General features: G+C 45.8%; 1 protein-coding gene and 1 long non-coding RNA gene across 12 annotated transcripts in view; one reads left to right on the top strand and one right to left on the bottom strand.

Moving 5' to 3' along the window:
• Positions 1-22,303, bottom strand: part of si:dkey-151g10.3 (serine/threonine-protein kinase WNK3) — an 89,636-nt gene that overhangs the window by 25,954 nt on the left and 41,379 nt on the right. For 4 of the 5 annotated variants that reach the window (XM_052484923.1, XM_052484925.1, XM_052484924.1 and 1 more), the window contains exons 1-6: positions 4,904-8,584; positions 4,405-4,448; positions 3,937-4,072; positions 3,732-3,848; positions 3,365-3,466; positions 669-717 (exon numbers count right to left, since the gene is read on the bottom strand). In XM_052484923.1, coding sequence (XP_052340883.1) covers positions 669-717; positions 3,365-3,466; positions 3,732-3,848; positions 3,937-4,072; positions 4,405-4,448; positions 4,904-8,584 — 4,129 coding nt within the window. Of the gene's footprint in view, positions 1-668; positions 718-3,364; positions 3,467-3,731; positions 3,849-3,936; positions 4,073-4,404; positions 4,449-4,903; positions 8,585-9,834; positions 10,036-10,264; positions 10,384-11,816; positions 12,154-12,861; positions 13,082-13,530; positions 13,620-20,473; positions 20,632-21,319; positions 21,541-22,303 lie in introns of those variants that run through there. The other variant, XM_052484926.1, reaches the window with a different exon arrangement.
• LOC127913201 (uncharacterized) lies at positions 8,117-9,006 on the top strand. Of its 7 annotated transcripts, XR_008085237.1 has the most exons (4): positions 8,117-8,231; positions 8,274-8,465; positions 8,610-8,849; positions 8,898-9,005. It is a non-coding gene; the product is annotated as an uncharacterized LOC127913201 (long non-coding RNA). The 7 variants fall into 7 exon arrangements; XR_008085238.1 differs by lacking the exon at positions 8,117-8,231 and having other exon boundaries at positions 8,323-8,465; positions 8,610-8,753; positions 8,898-9,006; XR_008085236.1 differs by lacking the exon at positions 8,117-8,231 and having other exon boundaries at positions 8,323-8,465; positions 8,706-8,849.

Below are 22,303 nucleotides of genomic sequence, written 5' to 3'. Positions count from 1 at the left end.
AAGGGGGGAGAGAGGAGGGAGATAGGGAGGGGGGAGAGAGGAGGGAGATAGGGATGGGGGAGAGAGGAGAGAGGAGGGAGAGGAGGGAGATAGGGAGGGGGGAGAGAGGAGGGAGAGAGGAGGGAGATAGGGAGGGGGAGAGAGGAGGGGGATGGAGAGGGGAGGAAGTGTTGCCTCCCAAACGGCACCCTATTCCTTATATACTGTAGTGGACTACTTTTGATAAGGGGTCATGGGGATCTGTAGTGGACTACTTTTGATAAAGGGTCATAGGGATCTGTAGTGGACTACTTTTGATAAGGGGTCATAGGGATATGTAGTGGACTATGTTTGATAAGGGGTCATAGGGATCTGTAGTGGACTACTTTTGATAAGGAGTCATAGGGATCTGTAGTGGACTACTTTTGATAAGGGGTCATGGGGATCTGTAGTGGACTACTTTTGATAAGGGGTCATAGGGATCTGTAGTGGACTACTTTTGATAAGGGGTCATAGGGATCTGGAGTGGATTACTTTTGATAAGGGGTCATAGGGATCTGTAGTGGACTACTTTTGATAAGGGGTCATGGGGATCTGTAGTGGACTACTTTTGATAAGGGGTCATAGGAATCTGGTCAAAAGTAGTGCATCATATATGGAATGAGGTGCCATTTTAGACTGTAACTCACTTGCTGTGCCTGTTGGAGTGCTCACATGCAGCTGTTCCATAGAGCCAGTCTTGGTGGGACAACAGGAAGACACAGAACAGACCATGTTAACATAAACTCAGCAAAAAAAGAAACTTCCCTTTTTCAGGACCCTGTCTTTCAAAGATAGTTCGTAAAAAGTCCAAATAAGTTCACCGATTTTCATTGTAAAGGGTTTAAACACTGTTTCCCATGCTTGTTCAATGAACCATAAACAATTAATGAAAATGCACCTGTGGAACGGTCGTTAAGACACTAACAGCTTACAGACGGTAGGCAATTAAGGTCACAGTTATGAAAACTTAGGACACTAAAGAGGCCTTTCTACTGACTCTGAAAAACACCAAAAGAAAGATGCCCAGGATCCCTGCTCATCTGTGTGAACGTGCCTTAGGCATGCTGCAAGGAGGCATGGGGACTGCAGATGTGGCCAGGGAAATAAATTGCAATGTCCGTACTGTGAGACGCCTAAAACAGCGCTACAGGGAGACAGGATGGACAGCTGATCGTCCTCACAGTGTCAGACAATGTGTAACAACACTTGCACAGGATCGGTACATCCGAACATCACACCTGAGGGACAGGTACAGGATGGCAATAACTGCCCGAGTTACACCAGGAACGCACAATCCCTCCATCAGTGCTCAGACTTTCCGCAATAGGCTGAGAGAGGCTGGACTGAGGGCTTGTAGGCCTGTTGTAAAGCAGGTCCTCACCAGACATCATCGGCAACAACGTTGCCTATGGGAACAAACCCACCGTCGCTGACCCAGACAGGACTGGCAAAAAGTGCTCTTCACTGACGAGTCGCAGTTTTGTCTCATCAGGGGTCATGGTCGGATTCGCATTTATCATCGTAGGAATGAGCGTTACACCGAGGCCTGTACTCTGGAGAGGGATTGATTTGGAGGTGGAGGGTCCGTCATAGTCTGGGGCGGTGTGTCACAGCATCATCGGACTGAGCTTGTTGTCATTGCAGGCAATCTCAATGCTGTGCTTTACAGGGAAGACATCCTCCTCCCTCATGTGATACCCTTCCGGCAGGCTCATCCTGACATGACCCTCCAGCATGACAATGCCACCAGCTATACTGCTCATTCTGTGCATGATTTCCTGCAAGACAGGAATGTCATTGTTCTGCCATGGCCAGTGAAGAGCCTGGATCTCAATCCTATTGAGCACGTCTGGGACCTATTGGATCGCAGGGTGAGGGCTAGGGCCATTCCCCCCAGAAATGTCTAGGAACTTGCTGGTGCCTTGGTGGAAGAGTAACATCTCACAGCAACAACTGGCAAATCTGGTGTAGACCATGAGGAGATCCACTGCAGTACTTAATGCAGCTGGTGGCCACATCAGATACTGACTGTTACTTTTGATTTTGACCCCCCCTTTGTTCAGGGACACATTATTCAATTTCTGTTAGTCACATGTCTGTGGAACTTGTTCAGTTTATGTTTCAGTTGTTGAATGTTCATACAAATATTTACACGTTAGGTTTGCTGAAAATAAATGCAGTTGACAGTGAGAGGACGTTTCTTTTTTTTCTGAGTTTACATGTACAGGCAGAATTACATGGTAAAAAATCAGATTAGTTACGGTTGCTCCAATACATTAGCTACTGTAAGGGCCCCTGTATGTTCCCCATACACCATAAACATATGACATTAGCTCTCTGTATGTTCAGTGTTCACCTTGCAGGATGGGAACGCTGTTTGTTTACTAATAAAGGTACAGGGTGGAGCTCATGAGTGTGCAGGCTTTACTTCTTTTATTTTTGCCGTACTATAAAACATGGCTCCTGACATATTGTTTCAATAATGGTTGGAGAAAATGACCAGACAGACATGTTTCAAGGCAACATTATATTCAAAGCATGACATATGGTACCCTGTCTGTACTGTGTGTATGGTGTTCAGCATTAAAAACTGTATGTCTGTAAAGATTTAGAGTAGAAAAGAGCCAAACAGACATTACATAATGGTTATGTCCCAAATGGCACCCTTCCTATCTCCCTATGTAGTTCACTACTTTTGACCAGTGGCCGTAGGGTTCTCTAGTGCATTACTTTTGACCAGTGGCCGTAGGGTTCTGTAGTTCACTACTTTTGACCAGTGGCCGTAGGGTTCTGTAGTTCACTACTTTTGACCAGTGGCCGTAGGGTTCTGTAGTTCACTACTTTTGACCAGTGGCCGTAGGGTTCTGTAGTTCACTACTTTTAACCAGTGGCCGTAGGGTTCTGTAGTTCACTACTTTTGACCAGTGGCCGTAGGGTTCTGTAGTTCACTACTTTTGACCAGTGGCCGTAGGGTTCTGTAGTTCACTACTTTTGACCAGTGGCCGTAGGGTTCTGTAGTTCACTACTTTTGACCAGTGGCCGTAGGGTTCTGTAGTTCACTACTTTTGACCAGTGGCCGTAGGGTTCTGTAGTGCACTACTTTTAACCAGTGGCCGTAGGGTTCTGTAGTTCACTACTTTTGACCAGTGGCCATAGGGTTCTGTAGTTCACTACTTTTGACCAGTGGCCGTAGGGTTCTGTAGTTCACTACTTTTGACCAGTGGCCGTAGGGATCTCTAGTTCACTACTTTTGACCAGTGGCTGTAGGGTTCTAGACATAAGTAGTGCACTATGTAGGGAATACAGTGTCATTTGGGATGCAACCAATGTTTTCAAAGCAGACCTGTTGATGTGTGAGGAGAATTTCCTGAGTTCTCTTGACAATGGACCTCAGCTCTTCCACGAATGTCTCTTTCTCTGATTCACGGACAAAATCCTCCTCCACCTACACAAGCCATTACAGATACACAAATGGATACACAAAATAACACACTTTTTAAAACTAAACTTAATGGACCAAATAAAGACTGCATGGGGAACTTGGCATCAGACCAAATGAGAGCGCTTGCTACAAAAATCCTCATCCCATCCAATATAATATAATTAAACATTAATATATATATCATATGCAATATATCCAAACAGGTAGATGTTTGTGGTGCTATAATCCCATACAATGTCCATGTATAACTGCGTGTTGGTCTAGTCACCATGTAATCTGCAATGTCTTCAGGTGCGTCTCCCTCAGTGTCGAACTTGAAGGTGACCATCTTGTTGCTATGGGTTTCCAGCTGACACTCCACCATGTTGTCCCCAGAGCCGGACACCTACGGACCACAGGAAGAGAAACCATGTTGTTCTGTGTCTTGGACATGACCATTTCTTTAGAAACCTTTACTATTAGGGATACTATACCTGAATCATGGTCAGTTGAAATGCATGTGATCCTTTTTCTGGCCCCCGATAGGACAATCTCCTCTGAGACTTCACCCTCTCTAGTTTCCCATTGGCCAACATCTGTAAATCCCCATCCCCATTGTCTGGAACAGAGCTGCGGTCAAATGAAAAGTACTCCTATCGTTAGTACTTCATGTACAGTATTGGGCATAACCTTTTCTAACATGGAAGAGGGCTTGGCATTCAAAATGAAAAACAAACGAGCAGTATAAAATTGACAACCGGTCCGTAGCCCTTCCCCTTGGCCTTAACCCTTGGATGATTGCAGATCTGAAGGGTCTGGATAGGTATAAACAGTGTAGTGGTGAAGCATCCGCCATATCACTTCCACCGTATAGATGTGCTAACATTGACGTGACAGGGCCAGGGGGCTAGAGCTAGGCAGCGAATTGGGACCGACTTTGAGAGTAATGATGTGACACATACCCTGAAGTGGAGTGTCCCTTTGTGCCAGACTGTTTCGGACTCTCCTGTAGAGCCACATAGATAGAGACAGACACACAGACAGACCAACGCACACACAAATACATACAGACATTCAGAAAACAACAAAAACCCACAAAGAAAAAATACATACCAAACCATTATTTGACTAATAAAAACTGAAACTGAACTGAATTGGGAATAAATAAAAAATGACTGTATTTTAATGTAAGTTAAAGGAAAACACTTGATCATGTTGTTGTAGTACTGCTAAGTTTAAATCTGAACAAGTACCATACAAATGTACTTAGCGTAACTGAGTAAAAGGAGCTTTTCTTCAAAAAAATTAATAATGTGTTTTATTTTGTATCTTAAAAAGAGTGCGGCCCTTGGATTTCTCTCTACTGTATTCACATTTCTAGAACCAGCTGGTTATTGGCTGCAGATAGTAATAGTAGTGGAACAGTCTGCTGTAGTGGTAGAGTGGCATGCACTTCTGTACCTGAGCAATGCTCAGCAGAGCAGGGTCACAGTCTGGGAGCGAGGTTGAGGTTGGGGGCAGCAGTGAGGGGGCGTTAGAATCAAGGGGCTGAGCAGCAGCGGCGGCAACAGACGGGGGAGAAGTGGGTCCCGGGGGCCCATCAGCCAGGCCAGGCAGGGTTAGCTGACTCTCTGGTGGGGTGGGCTGGGTCTCTGGGCCAGGGGTAGCAGGACAGAGGGGTGGCAGGGAGGCAGGTTGAGGGTGAGATGCTGTATGAGTGGGGCAGGGGGACATGTGTGGAAGAGGGAGGGAAGTAGCCTGGGGGGGATTCAGAGGGTGCTGTTGCTCGGTGGTGGCAGCCACCAATGCGGCCTCAGCGAGCTGGGTCTCGGTGTGGACCTTCGTCTGGGCCAGTGTCTGGGTGTGAGTGTTTGCGAGAGCTTGCATGGCCGTCTGGGTGTGTGTGTGGGCGGGTAGCGGCTGCGTCAGCTGAGCCTGGTTCTGGGGGGATGGTGGAGGACCTCCTGCTCCTACCTGACTGTAGAGGGGTAGGGCTCTAGTCTGAGTCCCGAGCTGGGGCACGTTACTGGGGGCTGCTATCTGTGCTGGGTTAACAGTGGGCTGCTGGGGCAACAGATGTGCGGGGATCTGAGGAAGCGGAGAAGTCAGTTGACTTCGGTTGAGAGTGGGAATTGAGACTTGCTGCTGCTGAGGGGGAAGGGACTGCAGAGCCAGCTGGATGGGGGCTGGAGCTTGTCCAGTCTGTTGTTGTATGTGTTGGGACGAAGCAGAGCCCAAGGTGGTAGGGTCTATGACCTTGGCTGCAGGGGCTGCAAGGACAGTTCCAACAGATCCAGGGGACAGCATCATCTGCTGGTTCTGCAGCATGAACTGTTGTTGATCCTTCAGTATCTGCTGTTGTTGTTGTTGTGGTACTTGTTGAGTGATCTCCTGTTGTTGATCCTTCAGTATCTGCTGTTGTTGTTGTTGTGGTACTTGTTGAGTGATCTCCTGTTGTTGATCCTTCAGTATCTGCTGTTGTTGTTGTTGTGGTACTTGTTGAGTGATCTCCAGTTGTTGATCCTTCAGTATCTGCTGTTGTTGTTGTTGTGGTCCTTGTTGAGTGATCTCCTGTTGTTGATCCTTCAGTATCTGCTGTTGTTGTTGTTGTAGTACTTGTTGAGTGATCTCCTGTTGTTGATCCTTCAGTATCTGCTGTTGTTGTTGTTGTAAAACTTGTTGAGTGATCTCCTGTTGTTGATCCTTCAGTATCTGCTGTTGTTGTTGTTGTTGTTGTAAAACTTGTTGAGTGATGTCCTGATGTTGCTGTTGGACTGGCTGCATGGTTTGCTGTTGTGTGGGCTGAAGTGCAGTGACATACTGCGGTGCCAATAGGCCGGCCGGAGCCTGGTGCTGGAGTTGAGGCTGCACCACCTCTGGAAGTTGAACACTGGGCTGCACTAAAGACTGGTGCTGGGGTTGAGGCTGGACCTGGCTTTGCATGGGGGGTATTGAAACTGGAGGTTGGGGTTGGACCAGAGCTGTGCTCTGATGCTTAGGAGGCATCATCTGAGTCTCAAGAACTTCTGGAATCTGAGTCTGGGCCTGGGTTGGGTGCAAAGGCTGGGGAGTCTGCTGGATGACTGACTGCCCTGGTGCCTGGGTCTGTATTAGAGTTGGCATCTGATGGGGAGCCTGTACCAGAGGAACCTGAGGCTGGATAGGGATCGGAGGACTTGGTGCCTGGAATGGGGCCACCATGTGAAATGGAATCTGGACCTCGATCATCTGGGGCTGGGCTTGGTGTGGAGGCTGGGTCTGGGCTTGGAGTACTGGGACTGAGACATTGCCCTGGCTCTGAGGGTGAGCTTCATTCCGAGCTTGAATCTGGGCCAGGACTTGGGCATGGGCTTGCACTACAGCCGGTAGAGCTTGGCTGGAAATCTGTAGCTGAATGGCTACAGGTATCACTTCCTGACCCTGGGCGGCCATCTGAGCTTGGACCTGAATGTCCTGTATAACCTCTGCTGCTGGTATGGCTGGGACCATAAGGGGGATCTGAGGCTGAGGTTCAATGACAGAGCTCTGATGGTGCTGCTGATGTTGCTGGGCAACGTACACCTGTTGTTGTTGCTCCAGTAAGATAGGTTGTTTTTGTTGTTGTCGTTGTTGTTGTTGTTGTTGTATCAGCACCACTTGCTGTTGTTCTGTCAGTTGCTGCTGGGTTAGGCTAGTGTGACTAGATGGAAACAAAGCAGGGTTTTGCAACATACATACATCAATATGTTGGTGTTGAATCAATGCTTGCAGCTGCTCACATTGTTGCAGAATTAAAGCGGTCTCTTGTTTCTCGCTTTGTTGTACTTGAATTATGGTGGTTTGCTGGTGCTGCTGCGGTTGCCCAGTCTCTTGCTGTTGTTGAATCTGTTGCTGCTGCTGTTGTAGCAAACCCTGTTGGTTAATTCTCTCCGCTTGTTGTTGCAGTAGCAATGCCTGCTGTTGCCGTTGTTCAATCTGTTGTTGTAACAGAGCTTGCTGCTGTTGTTGCTCTAATTGCTGTTTCTGTAAAATCACTTGTTGCTGTTGCTGTTGTAGCATGGCTTGCTGTTGTTCCAACTGTTGCTGAAGCACAGCCTGCTGGTGCTGTGGGTTGACTGGATGACTGACGACCGCCTGTTGTTGTAGTTGGGTCGGTTGTTTCAGCACAGCTTGCTGTTGTTGTTGCAGCTGTTGTAAATCAATTTGTGGTTGTTGTATCTGGCTCACTTGGTGAGCCTCCAGTTGTTGTTGTTGTTGTTGCTGTTGTTTCTGTAGGAGCGCTTGCTGTTGCTCTAGCTGGTGCTGTTGTAGTTGTGCCTGTTGTTGCTGTTGCTTTAAGGCTTGCTGTTGCTGCTGCTCTTGTTGCTGCTGTTGTAACAGAGCTTGCTGCTGCTGTTGCTCAAATATCTGCTGTTGTAACAACGCTTGCTGCTGCTCCAGTTGGTGCTGTTGTAGTTGCGCCTGTTGTTGCTGTTGTAGCAACGCCTGTTGCTGCTGTTGTTCAAGCTGCTGTTGTATGTACACTTGCTGTTGTTGTTCTAGTAACATTGCTTGTTGTTGTTGCTGATGTTCTATCTGGTGTTGTTGGTGTAGTAACAATATTTGCTGCTGTTGCTGCTGCTGCAGTTGTTGCTGCTGTTGTACGTCAATTTGCGGTGGTTGCGCATAGGCTTGGGTTTGATCCAATTGCTGTTGCTGCAATGACAATCCCTGTTGTTGCTGCTGCTGTTGTTCCATTGATTGTTGTTGTTGTTGTAGTAAGGCCTGATGCTGCTGTTGTTCCATTGATTGTTGTTGTTGTTGTAGTAAGGTCTGATGCTGCTGTTGTTCCATTGATTGTTGTTGTAGTAAGGTCTGATGCTGCTGTTGTTCCATTGATTGTTGTTGTTGTTGTAGTAAGGCCTGATGCTGCTGTTGTTCCATTGATTGTTGTTGTTGTTGTAGTAAGGCCTGATGCTGCTGTTGTTCCATTGATTGTTGTTGTTGTTGTAGTAAGGTCTGATGCTGCTGTTGTTCCATTGATTGTTGTTGTTGTTGTAGTAAGGTCTGATGCTGCTGTTGTTCCATTGATTGTTGTTGTTGTTGTAGTAAGGCCTGATGCTGCTGTTGTTCCATTGATTGTTGTTGTTGTTGTAGTAAGGCCTGATGCTGCTGTTTTTCCATTGATTGTTGTTGTTGTTGTAGTAAGGCCTGATGCTGCTGTTGTTCCATTGATTGTTGTTGTTGTTGTAGTAAGGCCTGATGCTGCTGTTGTTCCATTGATTGTTGTTGTTGTTGTAGTAAGGCCTGATGCTGCTGTTGTTCCATTGATTGTTGTTGTTGTTGTAGTAAGGTCTGATGCTGCTGTTGTTCCATTGATTGTTGTTGTTGTTGTAGTAAGGCCTGATGCTGCTGTTGTTCCATTGATTGTTGTTGTTGTTGTAGTAAGGTCTGATGCTGCTGTTGTTCCATTGATTGTTGTTGTTGTTGTAGTAAGGCCTGATGCTGCTGTTGTTCCATTGATTGTTGTTGTTGTTGTAGTAAGGTCTGATGCTGCTGTTGTTCCATTGATTGTTGTTGTTGTTGTAGTAAGGCCTGATGCTGCTGAACCAAAGCTTGCTGCACATACACTTGCTGCTGTGGCTCAGTAGTTTGCTGCTGTTGGATTGCTATAGTCTGCTGTTGCTGCTGCTGTTGTTCCATCTGTTGCTGTACCGCCTGGTTCTGGGGAATTACACTGGCCTGTTGTTGATGTTGTTGTTGATGATGCTGAAGCAGGGCGGCTTGTTGAGCCTCCATTTGCTGCTGCTGCTGTTGCTCAATCAGTATCTGTTGTTGTTGTTGTTGTTGTTGTTGTTGTTGTTGAACAATGGTCTGCTGCTGTGGGATCATGTCAGGCAGTGCTTGCTGGGTTAAAGGCTGGGGTGTCATCTGGATGACATTGGGAGTGACGTTGGCCTGGGCGTGTTGTGGGAGAGGGACCATGGCCCCCACTCGTCCTGTTGGGTCCCCCGCTAACATGGGAGCTGGGAGGATGTTGAGCTGGGCTTGGGGAGAGACTGGGGGTGCGTAGGACAGGGAAGGGGCCATTTGTGAAATCTGTGACCCATCTGAGTGGTATGACTGAGATTGTTGGTGGATTGTAGTCGCAGGGTGACAGAGGGATGGTCAGGTGGGCAGAGGGAGTTATGGTAAGAGAGGAGAGGGAGGATTGAGGTGGAGAGAGAAGGTAAGTGTAAATATTAATCATATGATTTAATCAAAGAATTCTAAACAGTTTCAAAGAACATGAAAGCATAATTATGATAATTGGAATTGTCATTATTGTTAAAGAACTGATCAAATATTAAGGTGAAGATTAAGAGTTATTTGGGAAGGTTCAAACTGTAGTGTTTTTGAGAGACCAGGGTCGATAGAGATGCAGATCCACTCACCTGTGAATACTGCTGTGGTATATCTGGTGAAACCTGTGTTGGCATGGCAACAGGCTGAACGTAAGTCTGCTGACCATCAGGAGCCCCATCACCACTTTGGCCAATGGACATGCCGGAAATCCCACTACTCTGACCAATAAGCACATTCGGAAATCCTCTGCTCTGACTAATTGGGAACATTTTGGTGTGGGCCATAATTGCCTAAAAATAAATAATAGACAATATAAGTTAACGTGATTGCAGGGTTGCTGAGTGAAAATAAGATTTCAATCTCTTTGTAAACTGGATTCTCCAAAACAGGAACAACCATAACATTGTGTATGTTCCAAATAGCACCCTAGACTCTACATGGTGCACTACATGGCCCTGGTCAAAACTAGTGCAGTACATAGGGAATAGGGTGCTATTTGATATGTAGCCATAGACTTGCCGAAGCAGCAGCAGGGAGGTTGGATTGAGAAAGCACGTAGGACTCCCGTTGCTGAGGGTACGCCTGGGTCTGGCCATTGGCATAAGACTCACAGCTGGCTGAAACAATGCTCTCCCCTCCTGAAGTAAATACAATGGGAGGTGTGAAACAATACATTTTGGGGGATATTGAAAATATTTCATAAAAATGTTTTATAATGGTATCATTCTGTCCATATCCAAAAATATGTGTATCTGTTACATGTTCAATATACTTTGTTTGATGTTGTTACGGTGGTAGGTACTGTATGTACACTAATGCCGCGTTCAAGACAACTGGGAACTCTGAAAAATACGAGGTCAAATCATGACGTCAGTGATTTTCAGGTAGGAAAGTCAGAGCTCTAGAAAGAGGCCCGAGTTCCAATGTTGGAATTCTGAGTTGGATGACCATTCAAATAGATATTTCCCAGTCGGAGCTCGTTTTTTTCCCGAGTTCTCGGTTGTCTTGAACGCACTGAAGTCGGAAGTCTGCGATTTCCGAGTTTCCAGTTGTTTTGAACGTGGCATTTGTATACAAAACATTATGAACACCTGCTCTTCCTTGACATAGACTGACCAGGTAATTCCAGGTGAAAGCTATGATCCATTATTGATGTCACTTGTTAAATCCACTTACTGTTTTTATTTATTTACTTTTCTGCTCTTTTGCACACCAATATCTCTACCTGTACATGCCCATCTGATCATTTATCACTCCAGTGTTAATCTGCAAAATTGTATTATTCGCCTACCTCCTCATGCCTTTTGCACACATTGTATATAGACTGCCCATTTTTTTCTACTGTGTTATTGACTTGCTAATTGTTTACTCCATGTGTAACTCTGTTGTCTGTTCACACTGCTATGCTTTATCTTGGCCAGGTCGCAGTTGCAAATGAGAACTTGTTCTCAACTAGCCTACCTGGTTAAATAAAGGTGAAATAAAAAAATAAAAATAAAAAATGTAGAGGAGAGGAGACAGGGTAAATAAGGATTTTTAAGCCTTGAGACAATTGAAACATGGATTGTGTATGTGTGCCATTCAGAGGGTGAATGAGCAAGACAAAATATTTAAGTGCCTTTGAACCGGGTTTGGTTTTTGTTAACATTGTACATTTTGTACTTTTTCCCAGACTGATCCCCCATGAGAATCGCACCCACAACCCTGGTATTGCAAGCACCATGCTCTACCAACTGAGCCACATGGGACCCAAAAACTTCAACGCTGCTGGGTTTTTCATGCTCAAAAGTTTCCTGTGTGTACCAAGAATGGTCCACCACCCAAAGGACATCCAGCCAACTTGACCAAACTGTGGGAAACATTGGAGTCAATATGGGCCAGCATCACTGTGGAATGCTTTCGATACCTTGTACCTTGAGTCCAAGTCCCCAACGAATTGTGGCTGTTCTGAGAGCAAAAGGGGGTGCTGGGGGCTGGCAATATTAGGAAAGTGTTCATAATGTTTTGTACAGTCAGTTTATGTGTATTGTAGGAACCTATCTGGTAAGCCTCTGATAGAGTCGTACAGTACCTGTGGGTAGGCTCAGAGGATTCCCACTGTGGATCTGCTGCTGTTGCCTCGTATGCTGATCTGCCTTTGGTATCTCCTCAGCCTCCCCCTGCCCACCACCTCCCCCGCCTCGCCCTGTCAGCCCAGCCACCCCAGGCCCCAGGGAGGAGGTGCAGGAGGGGTAAGTGTTGGTGTAGGAGGAGGTGAGGGTGGAGTCCCGTCTCTCATCAAAGCTTTGCTGCTGTTGGAGCAGCTGCTGCTGGCGTCTCTCACGGGATTTCTTGATGAGCGTGACACGGTCGCGGATGGATTTCCCCACCACTTTAGCATCGCTCTCATGGAAGAAGCCCGACTTCATCTGGCGAGGAGGGGGAAGAGAGAAAAGGAGGGGGGGCGGGGTGGAGCGAGAGAGGGAGAGGGAGAGAGAGAGTAAGACAGTGAGAGAATGAGAGCGAGAGGGGGTGGAGAGAGACATTAAAAGCATTGCAAGGAAACCTTGATTAATGAGCCGTGGACTTTGCAATACATCAAAGCAACTCTAGACCCCACCTTTCCTGTGGCCCTCTCACCTTCCCTGTAGTTCTCTGAGAAGCCCTAGTTATTCCTGTTCCGACCTGCACTGCTCTCTCTCATATCACTAATGAGCTGAGCCGACCTTTACTGTACTGTACTGTACTGTGCTGTGCTGGCCTGGGGCCATGCTGGAAAGGACAATCTAAAATAAAAAATAACGCGCAGAGTACGTTTCGGGTTGGTACCATAGTCTGAAAAGGGTATCAATGTCTCACCATCTCTCTCTCTCTCCCTCACTCACCATCCCCTCTCCTTCCCCCCACTAGTTCCTCAGCACTGTCGCTCTCTAGGTTCCTCCCACCCCTCCTCTCTCTCTCCCCCTCTCTCACCATCCCCTCTCCTTCCCCCCACTAGTTCCTCAGCACTGTCGCTCTCTAGGTTCCTCCCACCCCTCCTCTCTCTCTCCCCCTCTCTCACCATCCCCTCTCCTTCCCCCCACTAGTTCCTCAGCACTGTCGCTCTCTAGGTACCTTCCACCCCTCCTCTCTCTCACCATCTCCAGAGCCACCTCTTCTGCGCTGTCATTAACCAGGTCATAACTGAACTCAATGGCCTCGTTGTCTTTGTGTTTGCCCTTCAGCTTCTTGGGATCCTCCACCCAGATCCTGAGGGCCAGACACTCCTGATACCCCATGTCCTCCTCCGCCAGCTCCACACGCACCCCAGTGTCCTCCCCAAAGAAGGCGTGGGTCAACAGGTCCCGGATGGACAGCCTGCAGAGAGAGAGAACACATCAAGCAAAGAACAAATTCCCACTTCTTTCCTTTAATTGGATAAGACAGTGAAGAAGAGATGACAGGAACAGTAGGAGAGGGGCAAGTCAGAAGGGCAGTGGGCTGGAGTTGAACCCATGCATGATCTGGTATGTGTGCTGGGGTCAGCGGTACTAATCACTTTAGACAGTCCAACGAATGAATTTTTAAAATAAGCACTCGTCCTTATTATGAGAGAGAGACACTTTTGTCAGTGTGATGTTTACTGTTCATTTTTATTGTTTATTTCACTTTTGTTTATTATCTACATCACGTAATTTTACAATGTTAACATATGTTTCCCATGCCAATACAGCCCGTAAATTGAAATTCAATAGAATTGAGAGAGACAGAGACAGAAAGACAGAGAGAGAGAGAGAGAAAGAGAGGGGGGAGGTAAAACTGCTTACCTCTGATTCTTGTCTTGGCGGATGCAGCACTCAATGATCTCTTTAATCTCTGGGTCATTGACTTTATCAAAGCTGGCTGGTTTTATACCCTGTAGACAGAGAGGGAAAGAGAGATAGAGGTACAGTGAGAGTAGAGAGAGAGAAACAGCTGACGACGAGTGTGTGGGGGGGGGGTGATAGAACATACAATAATTGAGATGATGGGACTACTCTGTCCTATATGGACAGTAATATACCTTAGATGGTACTACTCCGCCCTACATGGACAATAATATACCTTAGATGGGAGTACTCTGTCCTACATGGACAGTAAGATACCTTAGACGATGGGACTACTCTGTCCTATATGGACAGTAATATACCTTAGATGGTTCTACTCTGTCCTATATGGACAATAATATACTTTAAATGGGACTACTCTGGACAATAATATACCTTAGATGGTTCTACTCTGTCCTATATGGACAGTAATATACCTTAGATGGGACTACTCTGTCCCACATGGACAATAATATACCTTAGACGATGGGACTACTCTGTCCTACATGGACAATAATATACCTAAGATGGAACTACTCTGTCCTACATGGACAATAATATACCTTAGATGATGGGACTACTCTGTCCTACATGGACAATAATATACCTAAGATGGGACTACTCTGTCCTATATGGACAATAACCACTAGGCTACGCTGCCGCCCCATCTTACTGTCCATGTGGGACAGAGTAGTCCCATCGTCTAAGGTATATGTAGGACAGAGTAGTCCCATCGTCTAAGGTATATACCTTAGACGATGGGACTACTCTGTCCTACATGGACAATAATATACCTTAGACGATGGGACTACTCTGTCCTACATGGACAATAATATACCTTAGACGATGGGACTACTCTGTCCCACATGGACAATAATATACCTTAGACGATGGGACTACTCTGTCCTACATGGACAATAATATACCTTAGACGATGGGACTACTCTGTCCTACATGGACAATAATATACCTTAGACGATGGGACTACTCTGTCCTACATGGACAATAATATACCTTAGATGGTTCTACTCTGTCCTATATGGACAGTAATATACCTTAGATGGTTCTACTCTGTCCTATATGGACAATAATATACCTTAAATGGGACTACTCTGGACAATAATATACCTTAGATGGTTCTACTCTGTCCTATATGGACAGTAATATACCTTAGATGGGACTACTCTGTCCCACATGGACAATAATATACCTTAGACGATGGGACTACTCTGTCCTACATGGACAATAATATACCTAAGATGGAACTACTCTGTCCTACATGGACAATAATATACCTTAGATGATGGGACTACTCTGTCCTACATGGACAATAATATACCTAAGATGGAACTACTCTGTCCTACATGGACAATAATATACCTTAGACGATGGGACTACTCTGTCCTACATGGACAATAATATACCTTAGATGGGACTACTCTGTCCTACGTGGACAGTAAGATACCTTAGACGATGGGACTACTCTGTCCTACATGGACAATAATATACCTTAGATGATGGGACTGGCAGTAATATACAGTTGAAGTCGGAGGTTTACATACACTTAGGTTGGAGTCATTAAAACTCATTTTTCAACCACTCCACAAGGTACTATGTACTATGTGCATGACACAAGTCATTTTTCCAACAATTGTTTACAGACAGATTATTTCACTTATAATTCACTGTATCACAAATCCAGTGGGTGAGAAGTTAACATACACTAAGTTGACTGTGCCTTTAAACAGCTTGGAAAATTCCAGAAAAAAATATGTCATGGCTTTAGAAGCTTCTGATAGGCTAATTGACATCATTTGAGTCAATTGGAGGTGTACACAGTGCCTCGAACACAGTAGCTCTTTGGTTGACATCATGGGAAAATCAAAAGATTTCAGCAAAGATCTCTTAAAAGAATTGTAGACCTCCACAAGTCAGGTTCATCCTTGGAAGCAATTTCCAAATGCCTGAAGGTACCACATTCATCTGTACAAACAGTAGTACGCAAGTATAAACACCATCGGACCACGCAGCCGTCATACCGCTCAGGAAGGAGATGCGTTCTGTCTCCTAGAGATGAACGTACTTCGGTGCAAAAAGTGCAAATCAATCCCAGAACAACAGCAAAGGACCTTTTGAAGATGCTGGAGGAAACAGGTACAAAAGTATCTATATCCACAGTAAAACAAGTCCTATATCGACATAACCTGAAAGGCCGCTCAGCAAGGAAGAAGCCACTGCTCCAAAACCGCCATAAAAAAGCCAGACTACGGTTTGAAACTGTACATGGGGACAAAGATCGTACTTTTTGGAGAAATGTCCTCTGGCCTGATGAAACAAAAATAGAACTGTTTGGCCATAATGACCATCGTTATGTTTGGAGGAAAAAGGGGGAGGCTTCCAAATTTGTGGCAAAACGTTTGTTGTTTGGGGTATGTGCACGCTAGACTGGTTTGCGCTGGGTTATGTCAACCCATATTGTGTTTAGTGTTCTTAGTGCCGTGTGTTTTGTTCTCCGAAATAAAAGGCTCCTTTGGCTACCCACCTTTTGCTCTCCTGCTCCTGACTCCCTTACAGCCAGTTACGCATAACTAACAATTCCTCCTCCACCAAACTTAACAGTTGGCACTATGCATTGGGGCAGGTAGCGCCTCCTGGCATCTGCCAAACCCAGATTCATCCATCGGATTGCCAGATGGTGAAGCGTGATTCATCACTCCAGAGAACGCGTTTCCACTGCTCCAGAGTCCAATGGCGGCGAGCTTTACACCACTCCAGCCGACACTTGGCCATGGAAACCCATTTCATGAAGCTCCCGATGAACGGTTATTGTGCTGATGTTGCTTCAAGAGGCAGTTTGGAACTCTGTAGTGGGTGTTGCAAACGAAGATAGACAATTTTGACTCTTTACGCGCTTTAGCACTTGGCGGTCCCATTCTGTGAACTTGTGTGGTCTACCACTTCACGGGTGAGTCGTTGTTGCTCCATGACATTTCCACTTCACAATAACTGTAACGTCGTTCTTCGTTTGTAGAAAGAGAGTCGGACCGAAATGCAGCGTGGTGGTTACTCATGACTTTAATGAAAAAAGTGACACATGAAATAACTATACAAATACAAAAAAAACAAACGGAACGTGAAACCTAATTACAGTCCTAATTACACCTAATCTGGTGAAACTACACAGAGACAGGAACAATCACCCACGAAATACACAGTGAAACCCAGGCTACCTAAATACGGTTCCCCATCAGAGACAACAAGAATCACCTGACTCTGATTGAGAACCGCCTCAGGCAGCCAAGCCTATACTAGACACACCCCTAATCAACCACAATCCCAATGCCTACAAAAACCCCAATACGACAATACAATAAACCCATGTCACACCCTGGCCTGAACAAATAATTAAAGAAAACACAACATACTAAGACCAAGGCGTGACAATAACAGCACTTACAGTTGACCTGGGCAGCTCTAGCAGGGCAGAAATTTGACAAACTGACTTGTTGCATAGGTGGTATCCTATTACGGTGCCACGTTGAACGTCCCTGAGCTCTTCAGTAAGGCAATTCTACTGCCAATGTTTGTCTATGGAGATTTTTTTTAATTTATTTTTTATTTCACCTTTATTTAACCAGGTAGGCTAGTTGAGAACAAGTTCTCATTTGCAACTGCAACCTGGCCAAGATAAAGCATAGCAGTGTGAACAGACAACACAGAGTTACACATGGAGGAAAACAATTAACAAGTCAATAACACAGTAGAAAAAAAGGGGAGTCTATATACAATGTGTGCAAAAGGCATGAGGAGGTAGGCGAATAATTACAATATTTCAGATTAACACTGGAGTGATAAATGATCAGATGATCATGTACAGGTAGAGATATTGGTGTGCAAAAGAGCAGAAAAGTAAATAAATAAAAACTGTGGGGATGAGGTCGGTGAAAATGGGTGGGCCAATAGATTATGTACAGCTGCAGCGATCGGTTAGCTGCTCAGATAGCTGATGTTTGAAGTTGGTGAGGGAGATAAAAGTCTCCAACTTCAGCGATTTTTGCAATTCGTTCCAGTCACAGGCAGCAGAGTACTGGAATGAAAGGCGGCCGAATGAGGTGTTGGCTTTAGGGATGATCAGTGAGATACACCTGCTGGAGTGCGTGCTACGGATGGGTGTTGCCATCGTGACCAGTGAACTGAGATAAGGTGGAGCTTTACCTAGCATGGCCTTGTAGATGACCTGGAGCCAGTGGGTCTGGCGACGAATATGTAGCGAGGGCCAGCCGACTAGAGCATACAAGTTGCAGTGGTGGGTAGTATAAGGTGCTTTAGTGACAAAACGGATGGTACTGTGATAAACTGCATCCAGTTTGCTGAGTAGAGTGTTGGAAGCGATTTTGTAGATGACATCGCCGAAGTCGAGGATCGGTAGGATAGTCAGTTTTACTAGGGTAAGCTTGGCAGCGTGAGTGAAGGAGGCTTTGTTGCGGAAGAGAAAGTTGACTTTCTTTGATTTTCGATTGAAGATGTTTGATATGGGTCTGGAAGGAGAGTTTGCAGTCTAGCCAGACACCTAGGTACTTATAGGTGTCCACATATTCAAGGTCGGAACCATCCAGTGTGGTGATGCTAGTCGGGCATGCGGGTGCAGGCAGCGATCGGTTGAAAAGCATGCATTTGGTTTTACTAGCGTTTAAGAGCAGTTGGAGGCCACGGAAGGAGTGTTGTATGGCATTGAAGCTCGTTTGGAGGTTGGATAGCACAGTGTCCAATGACGGGCCGAAAGTATATAGAATGGTGTCGTCTGCGTAGAGGTGGATCAGGGAATCGCCCGCAGCAAGACCAACATCATTGATATATACAGAGAAAAGAGTTGGCCCGAGAATTGAACCCTGTGGCACCCCCATAGAGACTGCCAGAGGACCGGACAGCATGCCCTCCGATTTGACACACTGAACTCTGTCTGCAAAGTAATTGGTGAACCAGGCAAGGCAGTCATCCGAAAAACCGAGGCTACTGAGTCTGCCGATAAGAATATGGTGATTGACAGAGTCGAAAGCCTTGGCAAGGTCGATGAAGACGGCTGCACAGTACTGTCTTTTATCGATGGCGGTTATGATGTCGTTTAGTACCTTGAGTGTGGCTGAGGTGCACCCGCGAAACCAGATTGCTAGCGGAGAAGGTACGGTGGGATTCGAGATGGTCAGTGACCTGTTTGTTGACTTGGCTTTCGAAGACCTTAGATAGGCAGGGCAGAATGGATATAGGTCTGTAACAGTTTGGGTCCAGGGTGTCTCCCCCTTTGAAGAGTGGGATGACTGCAGCAGCTTTCCAATCCTTGGGGATCTCAGACGATATGAAAGAGAGGTTGAACAGGCTGGTAATAGGGGTTGCGACAATGGCGGCGGATAGTTTCAGAAATAGAGGGTCCAGATTGTCAAGCCCAGCTGATTTATACGGGTCCAGGTTTTGCAGCTCTTTCAGAACATCTGTTATTTGGATTTGGGTAAAGGAGAACCTGGAGAGGCTTGGGCGAGGAGCTGCGGGGGGGCCGGAGCTGTTGGCTGAGGTAGGAGTAGCCAGGCGGAAGGCATGGCCAGCCGTTGAGAAATGCTTGTTGAAGTTTTCGATAATCATGGATTTGTCGGTGGTGACCGTGTTCCCTAGCCTCAGTGCAGTGGGCAGCTGGGAGGAGGTGCTCTTGTTCTCCATGGACTTCACAGTGTCCCAGAACTTTTTGGAGTTGGAGCTACAGGATGCAAACTTCTGCCTGAAGAAGCTGGCCTTAGCTTTCCTGACTGACTGCGTGTATTGGTTCCTGACTTCCCTGAACAGTTGCATATCGCGGGGACTGTTCGATGCTATTGCAGTCCGCCACAGGATGTTTTTGTGCTGGTCGAGGGCAGTCAGGTCTGGAGTGAACCAAGGGCTGTATCTGTTCTTAGTTCTGCATTTTTTGAATGGAGCATGCTTATCTAAAATGGTGAGGAAGTTACTCTTAAAGAATGACCAGGCATCCTCAACTGACGGGATGAGGTCAATGTCCTTCCAGGATACCCGGGCCAGGTCGATTAGAAAGGCCTGCTCACAGAAGTGTTTTAGGGAGCGTTTGACAGTGATGAGGGGTGGTCGTTTGACTGCGGCACAGTAGCGGATACAGGCAATGAGACAGTGGTCGCTGAGATCCTGGTTGAAGACAGCGGAGGTGTATTTGGAGGGCCAGTTGGTCAGGATGACGTCTATGAGGGTGCCCTTGCTTACAGAGTTAGGGTTGTACCTGGTGGGTTCCTTGATGATTTGTGTGAGATTGAGGGCATCTCGCTTAGATTGTAGGACTGCCGGGGTGTTAAGCATATCCCAGTTTAGGTCACCTAACAGAACAAACTCTGAAGCTAGATGGGGGCAATCAATTCACAAATGGTGTCCAGGGCACAGCTGGGAGCTGAGGGGGGTCGGTAGCAGGCGGCAACAGTGAGAGACTTATTTCTGGAGAGAGTAATTTTCAGAATTAGTAGTTCGAACTGTTTGGGTATGGACCTGGAAAGTATCACATTACTTTGCAGGCTATCTCTGCAGTAGACTGCAACTCCTCCCCCTTTGGCAGTTCTATCTTGACGGAAGATGTTATAGTTGGTTTGCATGGCGGTGTGCTCAATTTTATACACCTGTCAGCAATGGGTGTGGCTGAAATAGTCAAATCTACTCATTTGTATATGTAGTGTATAATAATTTACTGAATATGGGGGGGGGGGACATCAAGCAGAAGTAGGGAAAAGACAAGACTGCAAAAGGGACAAAGGGAATTTTATGAAGGACATTCAAGAGAAAGATCTTGCAGAAGTAGGGAATAGAGAGACTCGGCCAGCCAAAGTGCAAATGGACTGCAGTCCCAGGAACCCATACTTACGCTGGTGACTTTACGGTAGATCTGTGCAGCATTCTGGCACTCTGAGTAGGGGTATTCTGAGGTGGCCATCTCCAGCATGCACATCCCAAAGGCATAGACGTCCACTGACTCATCATAATGTTCCTCGTACATCTCTGGAGCCATGAACTCAGGAGTACCTGGAAGACAGGACAGCAGAGACAACTGAAAAGGTTAATAACCTGATGAATAATCATTTGTTGGCTACTTATATTTGCTGGGAACTTATATTTGCTGGGTACTTATATTTGCTGGGTACTTATATTTGCTGGGAACTTATATTTGTAAAATGTCACAATGTGTAATATGCAAATAATAATGTAAATATTTTTTTTGCATGCAAGCAGATACCCGTAGACTTCCAGTCATTACGCTAATGATAGTTAGCATTGGCTCGTAAAACTACTTCTAACTTCCTTCATACTGGACACAGAGACATAATAATGGTATCCACTCTGGGGAAGTAGATAATGGGCCTCATTGCCAAAATCCATTTAACATTCCCTTTGAGTGGCAAGTTAGTACACTAGAGCTCGACCTAAGAGCAACAATAATCACAGCAGAGACTGTACACAGATCATACTGCCTTGTTGGAGAGTTGGGGCAGCTTATAAAATATTCCTTATGTTGCAGAGTGACCACAGATTCTAAAAGCCATTTGTACAACACAGAGATCAATTAGCACCTATTCAAGATGAATTGCCATTTGTAATAAATACATCGGAAATCTTACTCACAAGAGTTCTGACATACCTGTGGCCCATTAGAAATGTCAATACCCTTCCCATAACATAAGACAACAACTAATAACTGATTATCGTTAGTTACCTATGACACTCTTAGCAAAGGAAGTCCTCATGAGAGTAGCCAGTCCAAGGTCTCCTATCTTGACGGAGCCGGTGGGGCCCGTGATGAAGATGTTGTCACACTTCAGGTCCCTGTGAATAATGGGAGGGGTCCGGGTGTGGAGGAACTGGAGGCCCTTCAGGATCTGACGACACCAGCTCCTCAGGACCTTAGGCTTCATCACCTTGAAGCGCTTTAGATACCTGCAGTCAGGACCGGACAAGACAAAATATTATAACTAAGGTCAACAGTATAATGATTATGATTTATATCGACGGAGGAACGACTGTATGACCACATTTGTGACACATTTCAAGAAGCTAGGTGTATGTCGCACGTCACTACTTCACAGGAGAGGCATTTGAATGATTTTATATATATTTTGAAATAAAAATGTGTTGTTTTTTTTTTAGCAGAAATGCCTTTTGGAACATGTGAACTTTCATGTGCCTTAATAACAAGCGTGTAAGACATTTTTAAATACAAAAACAAATGTTAAATTGCAAGCCTAGTTGGTTTAGCCACGGAAAAAGCGAGGAACCTTCCCACATGGACACATGATTGGCTGAGATAATGGATGGGCTGGACATGCCAAGAGATGAGTTGGGATTGGTCTGCCATGTAGAGCGCTTCAATTTATAACATGAGCTGCTCAGTATGTGTAGATAATCCTTGCTACCACGTTTAATATATATATATATATATATATATATATATGTTAGCCATGGAGAACTGCAAGTGTTGCTACTGCTCTCAACAACATTGATGCCCTGAATTTAGCCGGCGCTATCAACAAATATCAATGGGAAAAAGTTGTGATGGACTACTTTTGGCACACGTAAACTGGAGTGACTTGACAAAATGGACCAAACAAGCTGTAGCTAGCTACAGACAAAACAGAAAAGACATGCTGCCGTGAAGCATTCTTCCATGTATATGGGTAAGAGTCTAGCTACATTTTCAGAT

Source organism: Oncorhynchus keta, chromosome 28 (assembly GCF_023373465.1).
Source record: "Oncorhynchus keta strain PuntledgeMale-10-30-2019 chromosome 28, Oket_V2, whole genome shotgun sequence".
NCBI classification, from domain to species: Eukaryota; Metazoa; Chordata; class Actinopteri; order Salmoniformes; family Salmonidae; genus Oncorhynchus; species Oncorhynchus keta.
Note: the sequence above shows the minus strand (reverse complement) of the source record. Positions and strands in the feature narration are given on the sequence as shown.